Source organism: Podarcis cretensis, assembly GCF_951804945.1.
Source record: "Podarcis cretensis genome assembly, chromosome: Z".
Classification (NCBI taxonomy): Eukaryota; Metazoa; Chordata; class Lepidosauria; order Squamata; family Lacertidae; genus Podarcis; species Podarcis cretensis.
Window position 1 is genome coordinate 4,095,452 of NC_137184.1, and position 20,707 is coordinate 4,116,158.

Below are 20,707 nucleotides of genomic sequence, written 5' to 3' on the forward strand. Positions count from 1 at the left end.
ACCTGCAGTATCACAATGTTTTGTTGCAGGTCCCACTTATTATTGATAGGCTTCTGGTTGGACAATGTAAGAACAGGATGCTGGAAAATAAAGGCTGTTTGTCCAATTCAGCAGCCCTCTTCTCATATTCTCCCTAAGAATTAAAACTGTGGTTCTGGTGAAGGTGTGCAAAGGTAGCATACCTTGAAGCAGCTAGCCTTTTAAAAAACCCCTGATGGGATTGAATTGTATTGTAGTAACACTGAGTACAGTTAAATAGCTTTCAGCTTTGATATAAGGCTACCTGTACGTCTGGCTGTTTCTGTAATCTCTCAGAAATAACCTTACAACCTGGTTGTTTTTGCAGTGTTTACCTTTGGTCCCCTTAAGGATTGAGGAGAAATGTGATTCAGGTCTCATTTAAATGCAAATCTATGAAATCTACACTTTCCAAAACAAAATGTGAACTAAAACATAGCGGTTCTTTGAAATTTGCACTTATCCAAATTGTCTAGCCAGTGTTTGCAAAACTGCATATGTTAGGGAAAAGTACAGTGGTGCCCCGCAAAACGAATGCCTCGCAAGATAGAAAACTCGATAGACAAAAGAGTTTTCTGTTTTGGAGGTGCTTCGCAAAACGAATTTCCTATGGGCTTGCTTCGCAAGACGAAAATGTCTTGCGAGTTCCTGTGGGTTTTTTTCCCTTTTCCCCTCCTTTTTCTAAGCCACCAAGCCGCTTATCCGCTTATCCGATAAGCCGCTAAAAGCCACTAAAAGCCACTAAAAGCCGCTAAACCGCTAATAGCGCTAATCCGCTAAGCCGTCAATGGGCTTGCTTCGCAAGACGAAAAAACCGCTAGACGAAGAGAATCGTGGAACGGATTCTTTTCGTCTTGCGAGGCACCACTGTATGCCTGAAAATGAATGCATTAGAGAAAATGACATATAAAAAACGCATTATATCAGGGGAAATTGTTTGCAAATATGTGTACATCAGGCAAAACTGCATAGAAAAATGTGTATATTAGGATAAGTTTGCATGGAAATGCTGAATAATTTTTAATGAGGATTTTTTAAAATGCAAATTGCTGCAGAAATTTGGAGAAGTGAATTTATTTGAAAAGCACAAAATTCAGGGGACCATCCCTGGTCCCTTCACCATACAATTTCTTGCTCAGCTTATCCCCTTCTATAGAAACGGGCCACGAAGGCCCTTTTTCCTTTTATTCTTTTCGAAAAATAAAACTGCATTATCACCAGAAAATATGACTTGGACCAGCAGATTGCTTTCCCCAGCCCTTCCTAAACGTTGCTTTTAACTCTCCCTAACCTCAAAATTCTCTGTTTCAATTGATTTTCCTTGGCGCATTTGTGTGTGTTTGTGTTTTAAGTAGAACAGCTGTCCAGCAGTTCAGTTGTCAGAGCAGGGATAAAATGCATAAAGATTGCTTGCTTTAGACACAGCATATGCCCTTCATTCTGGCTGCTTGTGTGAGAATTAAAGGGTAGGAGTTAAGGACAATTAGAAGGGACCTGTTGGATCAGACCAAGGGCCAACCCGTCTGCTCTAGAATCTTTTCCCACAGTGGCCAACCACCAGCTGCCTCTGGGAAACCCACAAGCAGAACATGAAGGTTTTCAGCACAAGAGCTGAGTGGGCTTTCCCCCTTTATGTGTGTGACTCTCATTCAGAATCCGCCATTGCAACTCAGTTATGCCTTAGGTATTCCTTGTTTTGGAAGCATTTGCCCACCTAGAGATACTGGCTCTGTTGGTGTCTTCCTGGGTGCACCTAGTTCCCAATTTATTTAATTAATTCAGCCCATGGCCACATTCTCTGTTGGACAACTTTCCTGGGCCTTCATGGCAGTAGTGGTCACAGCCATGAGCAAAAGGAGAAGGTGCAATAAATGTGAATCTTACCATTGTACCGTTCACCCCAGGACTTGTCCTTCATCCAGGCAGGCAAGAAATATTATCAGACGTGCAAAAATGTTCAAGGAAGGGCCAACTGGGGGGGGGGGCGTAGGTTCAGGAAGAGGGGGCATAACTGGGTGAACCCTAAGGGCCAAATAGTGAGGCTTGGAGCATTTGCCCCTTGGACTTGAGGTTTCTTACCCCTGATTTAAAGCATTTCTAGTTGAGATTCCTGCGTTGCAGGGATTTGGACTAGATGGCTGTCAGGTTCTCTTCCAACTCAACAATTCTGTGATTCTACTCTGCCTTCCATCAAACTGGATTTGAGTAAATTTTTGCATGGGTGTGCCAAAGGCAGCCATTGGAACCAGAAGAGATTAGCCAGTAGTCAGGACCAAAGAGCAAGGCTGGGCTACAGGGCAAATCAGCAAATAGGACAGAGGAGTGAGTGAGAGGTCAGGACTGAAGATTTCCAGGAGTGTGCCAGGGTTCAGGAAAACACCATGTTTCTCCAGCGATGTTCTAACTGGAAGCAGGAGCCTTTTTTTATGCACTTCCTTGTCTAGGGAGAATCCAGTGGCCAGTCTGGCTGAGCGCATTCACTATAGAGGAGGTCCATCAGCCATGCTGTCTGGGGCTGATGGAAGTTGCAGTTCAATAGCATCTGGAAAGACCACTTTTGCCACAGAGGTACCCTCCAGATGCTATTGGACTCCAGCTCCCACCAGCCCCTAGTCTGGGGCCTGAAGGTACTTTACTGAGAAGCTGCCAACTGTAGTTCAAAGGCTCACCACATGAGGGAGTTGATGTGTGTATTGATCTATTCTTAGTTTGTTGTTAATTATTTTTGAATGTTTGTTGTTAGCTGCTTTTACCAATAATTTTATTGGGTGGTACTTTTTTGTTTTTGTTTTTTTTTGTTTAGAGCCACATTCCCTCCTGGGCAGGCCTTCTGGAATCTTGAAAGCCCAGTGAAGGTACAACCAAAGGCCCAAGTGGGCAGAGTCAAGGATGGGGCTCTTATCTGTCCTTATGAAAGTCCAAGGTCTCCACACACACACACACACACACACACACACACACACACACAGAGAGAGAGAGAGAGAGAGAGAGAAGAGAGAGAGAGAGAGAGAGAGAGAGAGAGCCCTCTCTAACCTTCATCCGTTCAAGCAAAAGGCAGGATCATGGTTCAAGCTAGGTATACAAGCACTAAAGGAAGTCACAGAGGAGAGCTGGTGAGAGGTGTGGGGGTCGGTAGTGCCCTGCCCAGGGGAAAGTCCCAAGGGCCAGAGAGATAGAGAGGGGCTAACAGGGCTGCATTTGGCTCCAACTTAAGGTTCCCCACACCAGGTCTGGTCCCCGCTTCTAGCCTAAAGAGAAAGCCATTTTAACTATTCCTGTTGGAGGGAAACAGGAATTGATGGATGGAAGCACTCCATTGCCTGAGAATCCTTAAATGAGCCACAAGCTTCATTAAAGTGGTCCGTGGCATGTGTGTGGACTTGCAGTTGAAGACAGGAGAAGGCGTACCCATGACACTAAGTGTTCACATTAATTTCTCATTGCATTTCTGTTGCTTCTTTTATTTCTTATATTGTATTACAGTTTGAATTCTCTGTAAATCCTACAGTATCTAGCACAGTGCATTACAAGAGAAATTGTTAAGTGGTCCTCCAAGGCCCTTGGCAATTTTCAAGTGGTCCATGGCGGGGAGGGGGTATTTGGGAACCAATGGTCTATGCTGCAGATCAGGCGGCTCACCATGACCAGGACACTGCACAGAACCAGGGGTTCTTGGCCCTCACACTGCCAGTTAAATTCAGAATGGCAGTGTGAGAGCTGCCACACTCCCACTATGGATCTAAAGCGTCTTCAGGGGTTCCCTTACCTTAAGAAAACACCTGGTGAGCACCTCACTCTAATGCACCCTTATCATCCTCATCTGAGATCTGTTTACTTAAACCAAGTATGGGAACCTTAGGCCTGCCAGGTGTTGCTGAACTACAACCCCAAGCATCCCTGCTTGCTTGGAGCTAATGGGAGTTGTAGTTCGGCAGCATCTGAAGGGCCAAAAGATCCCAAAAACATAGCGTATTTAAGCTGTCATCCTTCCCTATTAATCACTCTGCCTTAGTAGCCTTCTTTGCCTTCCTTCAGTTAGCCCCTTCTCTCCTTGACTTGCCACTGGGGTGGCCAGCGGCACAAGTGCTGCCTTTTGCCTCCCTCCCACACTGTGACCTAAGTCATTATGGGAAGGCTTGCCCATGGACTCACTCTGTATTCTTTTATTCTCCTGTTATCCCTTTCCTGTTCTCCCACCCTCCTTTTGTTGGACCCCTGCCCCTCAAATGTGTCATCCGCCATGCCTTTATCCCCTGGCTGGCCAAGACTCTTTCCAGAGTGGGTCAGGGGCCACCCTGCCCAGCCTCTTCTGGCCTGTTTGGCTCACTTCCCCCGCTTACTAGTGGGATGACAGCATCAACCATTCCTGACTACCTGATGCAAGGGTGGTGGCAACAGGAAGGACAGACCCCCATGCACCTTTGACAGTTGTGCTGAAGAGGGAATTTCAGCACAATTTATGCTTCTTGCCCCCACGTCAGAGTTCTAGGAGTTTGTCTCCTGTGTTTAACTCATTACAGAATAAGCTGCATTGATTTCCCCACATTCCTGATTGTGTATGTCAGTGAGAGTTTGTCCGCATCACCATTTATCTTGTGATAAACCATAGATCCACTTAATTATACTGGGTGGGTGGGTGTGCCATTAGGATTTTAAATTGGTACAGGAACAGAGGAAGCTGTCAGGAATCCTTTAGTTTAGATTCCTGCATTTCAGGGTACCTTCCAACTCTACAATTCTAAGATTCTAGGATTCCAGGTCAGGAGTCTCTCTCCAAAAACTTCCTGGAGAAGCCACTGGGGATTGAACCTGGACCTTCTGGTTGCATGGCAGATGTTCTGCCATAGAGCTATGGCCCTTCCCATGAACTGACAGTCTACCCCAACCTGAAGCCCTTTCAGGTGTTGTTGGACTCCCAACTCCCCTCAGCTCCAGCCAGCATGCAAAATGGACCAGGATTATGGGTGCTGAAGTTCAGAGTATATGGAGGGTGTCAAGCTGTGTTGTAGGAAGGAAACACTAGCTGCCTCTTTGAAATGTCTCCAGTCATCTGGTCCAGTTGCATGCAGGCCCTCTTTTATCCCCAGCAACATATTGGGCTCATTCTGAAAGAGGGGCAAGGGATCTGTGGCCCTCCAGGTGTTGCTGGTCTCCCATCACCCCAGACCATTGCTCAGGCTGGCAGGGGCTAAGCAGATTTCAGGGGCTCAACGTAAATCTGGCTTGGAGCTCTAGGTCAGTTTTTGAAAGCTCTGCCTGGGATATCCAGAGAATCCAGAGTCCTGCAATGTTGATTCCCCAGCGGAAGAGAATCCTTCCCTTTGGCCTTTTTAGATTTTCTCCCCACCCCCATTTGGACAGCTTATGACACTTAGTGCACAGAATGAAAAGGGAAGGCCTTAGCTTGCTTGAAGAGAAGTTTGGTGGGGTCAGGGAAAGTGTCACAGACAGAGCAAATTCCAGCAAAGGACACCCATGGAACAGATTCTGAGTCTGCTGGGAGGAATGTATGCAGAAAACACAGTTGTGGATCCCACGTTTCTGTCCTGCCACCTGCTTCCAGAATTTTATACACACTTTGGGCTCTTGACTGTTTCTTCTCGTGCCACTGAATTTGGGTGGCTTGTGCTGTTTACCTCAGATTGGCTTGTGGCAGTCTCCTCCCACACCCCCAACCCCCTTCTGTTCTTCTGTTCCAGCCTAACTACTCATGCCCTCCTCCATGCTTTTACATCCCACCCCCATTTTACATACACCATCATTCTCTGGCCACTGAGCATGGACTGGAGCATCTTCCACATCAGGAAAGGTTATAACATTCAGAGTGTTATACTTTGCTGGGGTGGGGTATAGAGGCATGTAAAATTATGCAGGGTGTGGAGACACTGGATAGGGAGAAGTGGATGTGAGTAATAATAACACACCCACCCCCAAATGCCGTTTCCCCCTACATATTGTTTTGTACTTTTGCAAATTTTGGGGTTCCCCCAAACCTGCTGATGCCTCTCTTTTGTGCACCAAAGGTGCCATTTTGGCTGTGCACATCAGCCTTCGCCACAGCTGGAGATGATGGGATATGTTACCCATAACATCTGGCACCAGGTTGGCAAAGGCTGGTGGGTATGATGATTTCCTTATGATGAAGGAGAGCCTCACAGGATTTTATCCAACTAAGTCATAGTCAAAGTAGACCAACCTGAAATTAATGAATCTGTCAGCTGTGACCATTCAGTTCAGTGTGTCTACTCTGAGTAGAACTAACACTGGATGCAACCCATGCCTGCAGAGAGGCCCTTCTTCATGAATGGCTTTCTATAGGTTTTTTATAGACATAGTCCTCCTCATCAGCAGGATTATTTTATTTGCTTGTGGTAAGTGTGGCCCCCAGGCCTCTCTGCCTGGCCCTCAGGAGCCTTCCCTAGGCCACACACTTCCCTGAGCCAGACCTCTTACTAGTCCTGCTTTGCATCCTCATTGAGTGCTTTTGTATAGCTGGAATGTGTCTTTGAACTCTGATCATGAGTCTTGAGTGCCTGGACAGAGGGCAGAGAGATGTGTGTGAGTGTGGGTGTAGAAACTAGTCTAATGTACAAAGGTAAAATTGACATCCATTGCTCTATGCAGGCTGAATCTAGACACATCAAATAAGTGTTTCAGTGAAACACGTTGTAAATTTAAACAGGGAAATCCTGTAGGGAAAGACAGGACTCCACAGCACCGTCTGGTGGCGCATTGTTATATTGCATATACAACACATATAAATCACCTTTTCTTTACCAATCTAGCTGAGTCCCCAGCTTTGCCATAAGCCAGTGGGACGCCCCAAGCCCCACCAGACTGTTTACTGTGCATTTCTGAGCGCTGAGTGGGAAGAAAGACTGAATTCCTGAACCTTTTTTCTGTAGCTCAGTTAGTAGAGCATGATATTCTTAATCTCAGGGTTGTGAGTTCGAGCCCCATGTTGGGGGAAAGATTCCTGCATTGGACTAGATGACCCTTGTGATCCCTTCTAACTCTAGGATTCTGAGATTCTATATGTATCTATCGCTGTTGCTCCAGCTAAGACACCTCTGTCTGGCGCTCCTGTTGCTATGCATTAGACTCCAAGCCCTTTTTTATTCAACAGTTTGCCCCCTCTCTGCCTTAGTTCGTCCATCTGTAAAATGGGAGCAGTAGTGTCCAGTTCTTAGCCACAGGGCTTGTTTAGAGGTGAGCAAGGCAGAGGTTTGTGCTGGACTCTTGAGGGTTGTTTTTGCAGGTGGGAAAGAGAAAAGTGATGGTGGAAAATTCTCTTTCTTTCTTTCCTTGTCCAGCACCCTTCTCTTGCTCCGCCCCCCCCCCCCTTTCCAAAAGCACACAGTGAAATCCTTCTTCTCTCCTGTCCCATTTTTGGGGGAGGCGGGGGGGGGGGGAGCGAGAGAGGAAAGCCGGTCTTGAACAAGCAGCCTTGTGTCTTCCAAGGAGGTCTCTTTTATTTACAAGCTTGCTGAAGATGGAAGCTCTAGATTGCCCACCGAGGGCGGGGCACCCTTAACCCTTCCCCTGCCGCCCTCACCACACGGAGGCACTTCTTCTTCTATGCTTTAAGTTGGGGTGTGTGGAGGGAAGAATCTCCACTTTTTGCTGACAAAAAGACTGTAACTGTGTTGCTCTTTGTTTCCTTTTAGGGAGACGTGGGAGCCCCAGGTCCTCCTGGAGTTCACGGACTCGTTGTAAGTACGGTAAAGACAGGAGAACTTTTCATCTGGGGCTCTGGGACGCTGCTTCTTCTTTTTAACTCTTTCCAAGACACCACTAAGAGCCCCGTGGAAATGCACTGTGTTGATTTAATCTGCTGCCCTTGCAGGGCGAGGCGAGGGGGAGGTCCGTGCAAGCAGGGAGGGAAGTGTTAAAGCTGCAGTGTTGACACAATGGGCGAAAACAGCAGCGCTGAGTTACCTTTGCTGGGGTGGGAGAAGGAGGAGGCTACTTAGCAGGTGCTCCTGCATGCAGGAAGCGGCTGAGACTGCTGCAAACACACACCGTGCATTTAAAGCTCCACCACCCAAAGAATCCCGTGAGCTGTAGTTTTCCCTCTGGACTACAATTCCAAGCACTCCCAACAAAGTACAGTGCCCAGTATTCTTTAGTGATGGCAGAATGTGCTTTAAGCAGTGGCGTAGCGTGGGTTGTCAGCACCCGGGGCAAGGCAAGTAATTTGCGCCCCCTAACCCGTGGATTTGCGCCCCCTAACCCTAACCCCCAGATGTTGCGCCCGGTGCGGCTGGGCCCCCCTGCACCCCCCACGCTATGCCACTGGCTTTAAGTGTGTGTTGTGTGTGCAGCCTGTTCTTCGCAACAGGGCAGTTCATTGGAGGCTGGTTCATTAGGGCAGATAGGGGACTGCACTATCCATCTCAAACGGGCTGTCAGCTCTTGCTTTGCCTATGGCTGGTGTTTCCACTCTACCAGTCCCAGTGGGCACCAGTTAGCACTGGGCAGCAGTGGGGGGAGGGACCTGTGGTCCTCTTCCAGGTGTTCTTGGACTACAGCTTCCATTAGCCCCAGCCAGCGTTGCCCAATGAGTAGTGGGAGTTTTGTAATTCAGCAACATCTCTGTACGTGAGACAGGTTCCCCATCAATGCAATACAGCCAGCTCTTCAAAGTCTTAAATCCTCCTTGGGGTGGTCAGTATGTGCCTGGGTTGTAGTGCACTGGACTGCAGGTTGTAGGATCGGTGGGAAGTCTCACATGGCTGGTTTTTCCTCCATTCACAACAAATCCCACCATTCAGAAAACTAGCTTGTCAACCTAGCTTTCTCTCTTATGTGGTGGTTTTCCACATGCAGGGATTAAAAATATATATGGCGGAGGACTGTATGAAAGATCATTCTGACATATAATTCCCTTATTGGCTTAAAACACAACACTCCAAGCACAAGTATACCATTGTGCACTCTTGGAGGGGGGTGAGAAAAGGTACGACCCATCATTCACTGATCCTCTAACTGAAGATGCTGAGACCAGTGAAAGGTAGCTGGTCTAAAAGTTCGGGAAAAGCTTGTAGTGTAGTGGTAGAGCTCCTGCTTTGCATGCAGAAGGTCCCAAGTTTGATCCCTGGCATTCTCAGTTAAAAAGACCAGGTAGCGTGTTAATGAGAAAGCTGCTGGCAGTCAGAGTAGAGAAGCTTGAGTTAAGTGGACAAAAAGCCCGACCTTGTTTAAGGCATTTTTCCTCTCAAAAGTAGCAACCCACCTTTTGCTGAGACCTTGGAGAGCTGTTTCTGGTCTGCGTAGACAACACAGGGCTGGATGTGGCAATGGTCTGACAGTATATGGTAGCATCACATGTTTAGGCTATAAGGACTAGGGATCACGCGTGAGAGCATGCTGTTGTGTCCTTGTTGTATTTGTGAGCCTTCCATAAGTATGCAGCTTGCCACGTGCGTTTGCAAGATTTATCAATAAATGTAATGAAGTTTATTGTCCCCCAGCAATCCGCGTCTCTCTCTGGAGAGGATACTTTATGTTTAATTAAGTCAAATGAAGGTGTCACTGTGTTGTCATAAGTTATAACACACTTTCTCTGGAAGTCTCCTATTACTGAATGCTGATCTTGTGTTATATGTTCCACTGTTGTTGTTAAAACAACTATGTTTTGGAGCCCAAAAACATCTGGAAGGCACCATGTTGAGTACTGGATTAGAGTGTGTCCCACATTGGGGAGCCAGGGCATGGCTAAAAGGTGCCTGCAGAGTAATAATTCAACCTTGCGAGTATTTTTATTTTTATGCTGCCAGTCTACAACCTTCCCCCACAGCCCAACCCTCCTGCCCACAATGTGGCAGTCATTTTTGGCTCAGATGGCCTGAATGAGTTGTCAGGGGAAGCAGCTCTTGCACTTTATAAATGGTACATTTTCCTGGCTGAGAACTGAAACTACCCTAAGGTGTCTAAAATCTGGTGATTTGGTGGCGTGCCGCTCCTGCAGCTGTCATGATTAGCGGCCATTGACAAGGGTTATCCTCTTCTGCAAATTTGTCTGAGTCCAGGGATGGGGAACCTGTGACCCTCCAGATGTTGCTCACTGAGGATGATGTGAGTCAGAATCTGACAACATCTGGAAAGCCACAGGTTGCCCATCCCTGCAGCAGAGCTGTCCAAAGCTGTGGCCATTGCCTAACCTCATTCCACAGAAAAATTCCACGCTGCTCGAGGAACTTCCTTCTTTCGTCTGTCTCATTTCTCCCATCAATCAGTTTAACCAGATGATCTCTTTTCTGCATCTTTCCCAGTTTGCAGTGCCTCCCCCTTTTAAGATAAGGCAGCACCCCACCCCCCAAAAAAAATAAGTATACTGCATCAGGGAGTATGGATATTCCCTTCTTAGCAGTTTACACACAATAGCCATGGGAAGGCCTCTCTAGGTCCCTCTTCTCCCATCAGCCCCAGTCAGCGTAGCCAATCGTCAGGGACCATTGGAGATGCCTTTGCTTTTATTACTAATTTTATTTTTACACTTATAAACCCCACTTATTTTCCGTCCAAGGAGCTCAAGGTGGTGTACGTGGTTCTCCTCCCCATTTTATCCTTACAACAATCCTGTGAAGTAGGTTAGACTGAGATAAGGTGACTGGCCCAAGATCACCACCCAGTGAGCTGCATAGCTGAGTGTGGATTTTGGACCTAGGTCTTCCATGTCTTAGTCCAGCACTCTTGAGTGTTAACACTACACTAGAGACCTTTCTGGTGATGCTCAGCATAACACCCCTCGTGGTTGACTTTGCCCATTCCCTCCTCTTGTTTCTGGATGTCCTGAGGGCTTGGTACCCAGTTATCTCTTTTGTATGCTGGCACTGAGTGCTGTTCCTCCACGACCAGAGCACCAGAGCAAGGTGTGAGCAGTAACCAGAGCTGGCCACATCCATCCAAGCTGAGTGATCCAGGCCTGCTTTATGAAGTGAGCCCTCTATGAAGCTGCAGGGCATGAAAAAGACGCAGCTGAAAGCTCACATGGTGCATTCGGCTGTGTGATCTCCCTGTACAGAAATATGCCTTTAGCAGAACCAGCAGCTCCTCTGTTTGTTTATCCAGGGCAAAGAAGAACTCAAGGCACAGAGCTAGCTTGCTCTGTTCTAAGGGTGTGTGTGGAAGCAAGAAGGAGATTGCTTTAACAGGGACCTTGAAACAGTTGAACTCTGGTACCTTTCCTGGGTAATTCACACAATGCTGGGAGGACCCACAGCTCAGTGGCAGATCCAATGTTTTGCACACAGAACTTCCCCGGTTCAGTCCCTGTTGTGTCCAAGTATGCCTGGGAATGACCCCCAAAGCTGGAGAGCTGCTACCAGTTTGAGTAGATAATACTGAACTAGATGGGCCAGTGGTCTGACTCAGTATAAGCAGCCCTTTATTCAGAGCCATGAGGACTGTGGCTTTTCTTTGTTAAGTGAAAGGCTGTTCCTCAGTGATAGAACTTCTGCTTTTCATGCAGAATGTCCCAGATCCAGGTCTTAGCATCTCCAGGCAGGGCTAGGAATGTCCACTGTCTGAAGTCTGCTGTTTCAGGCAGGTTTCCTATTCCACCCTTCCTTATGACCTTGAGCTTTTTCCATATAGAATCATAAAATTGTAGTTGGAAGGGACCACAGGCGTCATCTCATCCAACCCCCTGAAAAGCAGGAATCTTTTTGCCCAGTGTGGGGCTCAAACCCACAACCTCGAGATTGAGCTATCTATGGATAAATTTAGAAATACATTCTCAGCATACTCTAGTTTGGTGTTGTTTAAATTGCACCTTTTTTTTAAAAAAAGTAAGTTTCTAGTCCTTGTGGCTTGACTGTTCCTCTTTGCAGTAAATGGCTTAGCAGCAAAAGTTAGACAGCCTTCAGAGGAGGCAGAAGGCTTTGTTGTTCTCCATTCCTAAACCTCACTTCTCTCTCTCTCTCACCAGGGCGATATGGGTGCAATTGGACCTTTAGGTTTTCCAGGACCAAAAGGATTAAAGGTGACTGACTTCCAATAAGCAGAGGCCACAGCTCAGTGGTGCAGAGCACAAGGTCCCAGGTTTGATCCCCAGCATTGCCGCTCAAAGACTGTATTGGGTTGCTGGGCTGGTAAAGACCCCACAGAGCCATAAGCAATCAGAGTGGACCAGCCTCTCCCAGTGGAGTGTCCTGCAGATGCTTTCAGCTACAACTCCCATCAGCTATGCTTACTGGGGCTGATGGGAGTTGTACTCCAAAACACCTAGAGGGGACACCATATTAGCAAAGGCTAAAGCAGAAGATGCTAGATGAGATGGATCCTAGTTCAGTGTTAGAATACAGTGGTACCTCGGGTTACATAGGCTTCAGGTTACAAACGCTTCAGGTTACAGACTCTGCTAACCCAGAAATATTACCTTGGGTTAAGAACTTTGCTTCAGGATGAGAACAGAAATCATTCTCCGGCAGTGCAGCAGCAGCGGGAGGCCCCATTAGCTAAAGTGGTGCTTCAGGTTAAGAACAGTTTCAGGTTAAGAACAGACCTCCAGAACGAATTAAGTTCTTATCCCAAGGTACCACTGTACTAGCTTGCCATGCAGATGGCCCCTGGAATCTCCATTCCAAATGTGACCAGGTAGCAGGTGATGGGGAAATCCTTGAAGAGCAGCTGTTGGTCAGAGAAGACAACAGGTGGGGAGACGGGCACAATGACTTGCCTGCCAAAAGTATAAGGCAGCTTCATATGTTTTTCAAATCATCTGAGTTAGGCACCCCTTTGTCACATTCTTCTTTCTTTAGGGTTCCCTTGAACCCAGCACCCACAATTTGTTCTGCATGCAGAAGTGTGTGTTATGATCTGTAAGGTGGAGCACAACTCCAACCCTTGAATTAGAAGACCATGGAATATGTCCCCATCTCCTGAAGCCACAGGCAGGGAAGCATCATTAAAACAATCTTAAATGGCACAACACAAAAAAGGAGGGAAGAGGAAAATGAAAAAAATCAGACACCAGTAATGGAAGTTATGTACTAGTTCTTATAATGACCAGCTGGAATGGAAACTGTCCAGGAAATGGACTGTAGCGAACTATGTTCTGCTTAGAGAAGACCCATTAAAACCAATGTATCTAAGTTGGCCACACCTATACTTCACTTCATCTAGACACTTCAATGTGTCTAATCTGAGTAGGACTAACATTGGCTGCAACCCTGTATTTTCGCTATGTTTCCCCCTTTATATGAATTTCCTGAAGCAAATGTATTTCATGGATGGTTTGGTGAACGGGAATCCTCCTTATATTTCAGGAGAGCCCTGGTTCAGCCTCCTCACACTCCATGGCTCTTAGATTTGGAACGAAGGGCAATGTTTCAGTTCACTTTGGTCTCACTTTCTCTTTTCTCTTTGTTAGGGGCTGATGGGAAATCCTGGAGAGAGTGGACTGAAAGGTGATAAGGTGATCTGAATATTCCCTTATTGCACTGTTATTTCTTTCTGCATGCAAGACCCTGTTTTCTTCACACTGTGTGATATATACTTCATTACTTGCAACTCCCTTAATTTGCCAGTCTTTCTGATCTGTATATCTAAGTTTAGAACATACTGGAAAAACAAAGATTTAACGCCCTCAAGATTGGTCCCATCTTGTTTTGTGAAAGGTTCCCAGAATTAAACGGGATGGATCTGTAACAATGTCTTATAATTTAATATGATCTAGGGCTGTTTGGTCATTTTTGGTGGCAAAAATCAGTTCAGTTGTCTGGGGAAGAAATATGGGGTTGTGTACAACATTAGCACTACTTAGTGTATACTCAGAGTAGACCACTGAAATTAATTAATATGATTAATTAGGCCAATTGGTTTTAGTGGGTTTATTCTGCTTATAACTCAGGTAGATACAGCCTTTGGTGTTTTTATGCACAGCTAGATATTTGGTGATCAACCAATTTGTTCTCCATCAAGAGACTTTAGGTTTATGCATTTTGCTATAATTTTTCTCTGCAATTCGAATTTCACAGTGAAATGTACATTGAAGAAGATCCAATGTTAGCCACACCCAGAACCATTGAAATTTAAGTCTGTTGATTTCAATGGATCAACTGTTAAGAATGACTTAGTAGGATCCCACCCATTATTTTTATGTTGTGGTCCATCTTGTAGAATATATATTTATTTTTCGAAACCTTTTTTTTGTTGGAGAGCATATTTTCTTTCTTTGTTCATGTGTATATATATATATATTGCTTTTCATCAAGTAGAAGTTCGTAAAGCAGTTTCCAAAAACCCAGCAACTAAAACTGAACGAAAACTAGATAATCAATAATTTATTTTATTTTAAATAAATGAATGAATAAATAATAACTTGTGAATGTTTGAAGTAAGAAAGAATATAATGCAGTAAAATATCCAGTAACGTCAAAATGCTGTAAAACCTATGGGATTGGAAAGCATTAAAATTTAAATAACCCATATATCAGAGCAGCTAATCAGATAGACAAGCTCCTCTGTCTGGCCCTTTGAGTGCTCACTAGGCCACACTGCTCACCCAGCCTTGATCAACTGCAGAAGCCCTTGACTGCTTCTGCTTGACTGGAATGTACTCTTGAACTGCGATTGTGCTTCTTGCTTGCCTCTTTATGGCTTTTGAAACCTCTGTGTTTCTGCATGACTGGAATGTAGCCAACTGTACAAACGTTGCTCTGTGTATTTTTTTTTTTGCCACCTCTGGCATGCAGCCCTCAGAAGGTTGCTCATGAGGGAATCTGGCCCTTGGGTTGCAAAAGGGTCCCACACCCACCCCTGAAAGAAGCCCCCATGCCGCTGGGTTTTTCTGCTAGAGGGATCTGAATCATTCAGAACAGAGCTCCAACTTTACTCTGCTCCAGGTTGGGGGGGGGGGCGAGTATCCCATGTGCAAGAGAGGGTCTGAAGCGCAGGATGCTGGCTCAGCAGCAGCAACAGCATGGCACTCAAAATGTCCTCTGTACTGCCAGGAGCCAGCAACCTTTTCCGAATTATTAACTCAAATCAGATGAGATCAGCATCCCCGGACCTAACTTGTTCCATCTGCTGCTTCTTGCTGACTTGCAGAGTTCTGGGAGAAGGACTTACAGGTTTTGAGGGCATCCCACATCCTGCTTGGCAAAAGCTGATGTCTCTCTCCTTCCACCAGAGTGTTGTAGAATCGATGCAGCCCTTTGCTCCGGTGTGTCTGCATTGTGGCTCTGCTGGTGGAGGATCTTACACACCTCTCCCAAGTTATTTTACTCCAGTTCATTTCCTTGTGCAGGAGATGTTTCCAAAAGACTGAACCCCATGGTTTGCAGCAGTGACCAGTCCAGATTTTTCTCTAGGGGCAGTCAGTCACTTGACGTACACATTTGTGTATGAAGTAGGGTAGACATATTGAAATTAATGTACCTAAGTGCATCATGTCCATGAATTTCAAGGGGTCTACTCCAAGTAGGAGTAAGATTGGGTTGTATCCCAATCAGAGTAGACCCACTGATTATTATTTTTTTAATGACTAACTTTAATTCCATTCATTTCAGTGGGTCTACTCTTGAGTGTAACTTAGTTGGATACAACCCATAGTTTTAAGCGTTTGTAGAACTACTCATTTTTTGTAATAAATTAGTCTGCTTCCATCCCAGTAGCGTAGCTAGACAGGGACGGGGTGGGGGCATTTTTCTTTGTTATTGTGGTATGTATTTTGTGTTTTTATATTGTAAACTGCCTTGAAGAGTAGGGTAGAAATTTAATAAACAATAACAATAATATAAAGTCTGCACAGGAATGGAAGAGGATGGACTCAGTAGTCCCATCCTCAAGTAGTACTAGGAAGAATTGGACCCTCATGGGTCCCTCCCTCCCTCCCTCCCTCCCTCCCCTTCTTCAAAACAGGTGACAAGCAACATCTTCCACACCACCTGGAGGTGGCACACCCAGCCCAGTCCTCCAGTGCCTTGTCTCTGCTTCCAATTGCAGCATCTGTTGCCTGAGGCAATTGCCTCACTTTGACTCATAGTAGGGCTGGCCCTAAGGCTACCATTGGATGCTGTGCTTATCCAGTTGTCCCCATGAATGTGTGAACGTATCCTTTTAGCAGGCTTAGCTTTGGGAGGCCAGAGTTAACAGGTGAGAACTTTCACTGTGTGTTTTTGTTTAATAGGGCTTCATTGGCTATTTTACAAGGGTATTAAATTGTAGGCCATCTCACATGCCAGGGTTAGGATGGCCTAGAAATTCTAATAAAAATAAGAAGTTGTCAGCAGTGCAGCTATTTCCTTCAGTTGTTTATATTTTTGAGAGTAAATAATTTGCCGTGCATTGCCTAATTCTTTCCAAATGCCTGACAAAAAAGAAGAAGAAGCCTTGCTGCTTTTGGGGAAAATATACTGTATATGTAAGTTTACATGGAATAAGCACCTCCTGTGAGAATATTCTAAGAGCTTGCATCCACAGCAAAATGTGGACTGATAGGCTTAACTACTTGATGGTGCAGGCAGGGGTGGCCCTTTTCAAATTGTCCACTCCTCCCACCCCCCACAAATAAGTCAAATAAGATCAGGGAGAGAATTGTTGGTCCAATTGCTGCCTGCTATGCTTTCTACTTGAAAGGGATAATTTTTGGTATGTGTGTGTGTGTGTATGAACATCCTATGTACAAACAGGTCCCACTATCCAAACATTCATACAAAAATTCACTTATCCGACCACAAGGAATTAGTACACAAACCTTGCTATACACACTGCAGTTTCAGATATCCAAGCAACCAGACCTGCGTGTAAAGGTAAAGGTAAAGGGACCCCTGACCATTAGGTCCAGTCGCGGACGACTCTGGGGTTGGGGCGCTCATCTCGCTTTATTGGCCGAGGGAGCCGGCGTACAGCTTCCGGGTCATGTGGCCAGCATAACTAAGCCGCTTCTGGCAAAACAGAGCAGCACACAGAAACGCTGTTTACCGTACTTTCCTGCCGGAGCAGTATCTATTTATCTACTTGCACTTTGACTTGCTTTCAAACTGCTAGGTGGGCAGTAGCTGGGACAGAGCAACAGGAGCTCACCCCGTTGCAGGGATTCGAACTGCCGACCTTCTGATCGGCAAGTTCTAGGCTCTCTGGTTTAACCCACAGCGCCACCCGCGTCCCAGACCTGCGTGTAGTATTGTACAAAAATAAGCAACCTTAAGTGAGCCTTACTTTTTGTGTTTTGCTAGTCCATGGGAGCCGTTTTGCCAGAAATCATGGTGGGTGGGTGGGAGGGAGAGAGAGAGAGCAGATAAGAGAGTGGTCTTTCCTTCCTTGTTTGTCTTCTGCAAGGTTTCAGGGGGGTTTTCCTCAGCCCTTTCCTCAGTTCGTGGCCAAAATTACATGGTCAGGAATGCATTATAAATTTTCTCATAGGAATCAATGGAAATTGTCTGCTTGTTATGCAAACGCTTGCCTAACAGACCATTTCCTGAGAATACATTGTGTTCAGATGGTGAGACCTGCATGTACTAATGCCAAACTCATTCTCTGAGTGTGGATCCTTACGTAGCTGAAACATAATCTATCCTCACAATGGCCAGCCAGATGCCCCAGTGGGAAGCTTGCAAGCTGAGCACAGCAGCCATCTCCTGCAGTTGTTACCCCCAGCAATTACAAAGTGCACTGCCTATGAGCCTGCAGTATAGGGTCACCATATTTCAAGAAGCACAAAGTTGAGCTTTTTTTGGGGGGGGGGGCGATCAGCAGCAGCACACAGCAAGCTGTCTTCTGAAATCGCTGTCTAGAAGACACTGAAGTGACCACTGCATGGCACTTCCACTATTGCCGGAGAACAGACTAAATCCCAGACATTTACTGTTCATTTGAAAATTCCCCCCAGGCACCAATTTAGCCCTCATCCCTGGACGTTACTGGAATTTTCTGCTTTATATGGCGACTCTACTGTAGTGCAGCCCTCATGACTAGTTGCAACAGAGAATCTCATCCTTCACAAGGTATAAGGAAGAATGAGGAGGATGTCACCCACCAATTTGATTTGAAAAAGGGGTTTAGACAACTTCTAAGCATTCTTTTGCACCATTAATTGATTGGTAATTTGTCAAGGAAGAACCTCGAGATGAGTTATGTCCTCCTGTCATTGGTGTGTGAAAACTCCAATTTTGCTCAGAAGTCCTGTTTTGCTCTGGGGTTTTTTTGCCACCAATCCTGCCTTGAACAAGCCTGAAAAATGACATTTCTGCTGCTCCAGTAAAACCAAGTCCTTTTCCATTAACCTGGGCATGTGTTTTATCCCTGATATGATGTCTGTTTTAACTTTCTTTGGTGGTGTGTGTTCAGGGTGATCAGGGAGTGCCTGGTGTGCCAGGAGACGTTGGATTCCAAGGAGACAAGGTAACTGGTTTTAAGTATTATTGCACTCCAAACCCACTTTCCTTCAAATTAAAACTTCTTGGATTTTTTTTATCGAATTACTAAAATTACCTTCTCTTCAAGTCAAAGCTGTTAGACTGCCATGACTCATCTGTGTGCATGATATTTGTAAAACGGGTATTAATTATTATTTCTGAACTGCTTTGTTTATTGTTTGATGTGTTGTTGTGAGCCACTTATGACACAATTTTATGAAAAAGTAGCATGCATGCAAATAAGCAGATTATCTTCATGATTAATAATAATTACATTAATGTTTCACCTTAATCAATGAGATCCTCTGATGGGACATTTATTTTGGGCAGGGGAGCTTTTAACATGGCAGGTCATGTCCTGTGGAACTCACTGCAAATACATATTTGGCAGGAATTGCCCCTATTTCTGTTAGATGTCTTTTAAAAATGGAATTGTTCAGACAGTCCTTTGGACCAAGGATTTTTTTACCAACCAATTTTTAGTGATTTGGTACTGATGCTTTTACTCATACTATTATTGCAGCATTGTGTTTTCACGTTGTTTACCACCTTGTTACATTTTCTATGAAAGTGTGTGCATATAATTTTTATGCCCCTTTTCATTCACTGACTACCGAAGTGGTTACCAATCAAAACTGCAGCAGTAAAAGATTACAATGAATTATTCAACAATCTAAAGAACTGGTAATAGTGGCTAGGGAATCTCATTAGCCTGGTCAGTATGTCTGGTGTGTCTGGAAAGCTATCTGGGGCCTAAGGCAGTTCCAGAAGAATCTGCAGCACTTGTCAGGTATTCAGTTTGAACAGGCAAAGAGGGAATGTACAAGTCCTGCCCCCTTGATGACAACATTCATATTGGGCACCCTCCCCAGCCAATGCTTGAGCAGCGTTGACCTCAAGCAGGGCCAACCCACCCAATGAGGCAAGGTCAGGTGACCACTTCGAGCAGCAGGTACTCGCTGCCGCAGTGAGATCCTTGGAGGCTGATCTGCTGCTTCCTTGGGAGACCCCTCACCATGCTACCTCCATAGCAGCCTCTTGGAGAATAGGAGACACTGCTGGTCTCCTCCCATCCCTAGAGAGGAAATGGCAAGGGCTGCCCTCTGGGGTCTTTGGGGCTCTGCACCCACCCAGCATGATTCAGAGCAGGCCCTTTCCCTGTCTCTGTGACAGCCTCTGATTCCCACTTCAACCGTTGGGTAAGATTGATTTGATTCTCTCCCATGTTCTCGATGTAGATCTTCACTCATCCTTTCTTCCTTGGCTCAGGGTGCGGACACAATTTTGTGGTTCTCAGGTGCCAAAACATATTGCGTTGGCCCCAATTTGTAGTGAGTTGTCATGCTTAGGGCTAGAGTATACTGATTTTGCAGGACCACAACTCCCATCGTCCCTGACTGTTACACATTCTTGCCTGGGGCTGTCCTCTAGAAGCTTCTCTTCTGTTTTTCAGGGTAGCCAAGGTTCACCTGGGATGCCAGGTGCCCGAGGAAAGCCAGGACCTGCTGTAAGTAACTGCTCCTGTTTCCATTTTGACCCATAAAGGCTCCTGCCAGTAGTCTACTACTCAGAACCAGTGTAATGGCTAGAGCAACCTTGTCCCCAGTTGTTTCAGGATTACAGCTCCCATCATCCCTGATCATTGGTCATGTTGGGGTTTGCAGTGCAACAACATCTAGGGACCCAAGATTGGGGAAGGCTGGATTACTGGGGAGAAGAAAGGTGGGATGTAAATGTAAGAAAAGAAAATGTGATTGAATGTGTCCTCGTGAAAAAAAGTATTTTCTTGGTAAGCCAGGTAGAAAGCAAACCTAGTCCTGACCTGCTAGTTTTCTAGGTGGAAGGGTATATTGGTTTTATGTTTTATGTAGGAGCATTTCAATAGGTGAGCACCCAGGTTGACTGCCTCAATCTTAAAAAGCCCTCTCTTGAATCACTGTTCCCCTTCTGGTTTTTTGCAGGGGAAGATCGGTGACAAAGGTGCAGTTGGAATTCCAGGATCACCTGGCCCTGAGGTATGAGTTCAAGATTGCTTCTTCCTTTGGAGACCTAATGCCATTTTTTTAGTTGGTTTCTTCTTAAACTGCATTCTATCCTAAGCTGGTCTTCCTTCCTTCCTTAAAATTTATCCACTTCTCTGAATCCCACCCCCTTGCTTATTACATTTTTTAAAAAGGCAAGTAAAATGAATGTAAGAAGAGCCCTGCTGGATCAAGCCAAGGGCCCATCCAGTCCAGCTTCCTGTTCTCAAAGTGGCCAACCAGATGCCTGTGGGAATCCAAAATGGATCAACACAGCTGCCTGCAAGTTTGGACCCTTCCTGGGAG

At 45.7% G+C, this 20,707-nt stretch overlaps 1 protein-coding gene across 1 annotated transcript in view; it reads left to right on the forward strand.

Moving 5' to 3' along the window:
• The window catches only part of COL27A1 (collagen type XXVII alpha 1 chain), a 256,481-nt gene that overhangs the window by 115,749 nt on the left and 120,025 nt on the right, over nt 1–20,707 (forward strand). The window contains exons 14-19 of the mRNA XM_079961848.1: nt 7,686–7,730; nt 11,951–12,004; nt 13,394–13,438; nt 18,313–18,366; nt 19,834–19,887; nt 20,342–20,395. Of these exons, the coding sequence (XP_079817974.1) occupies nt 7,686–7,730; nt 11,951–12,004; nt 13,394–13,438; nt 18,313–18,366; nt 19,834–19,887; nt 20,342–20,395 (306 nt within the window). The remainder of the gene's footprint in view (nt 1–7,685; nt 7,731–11,950; nt 12,005–13,393; nt 13,439–18,312; nt 18,367–19,833; nt 19,888–20,341; nt 20,396–20,707) is intronic.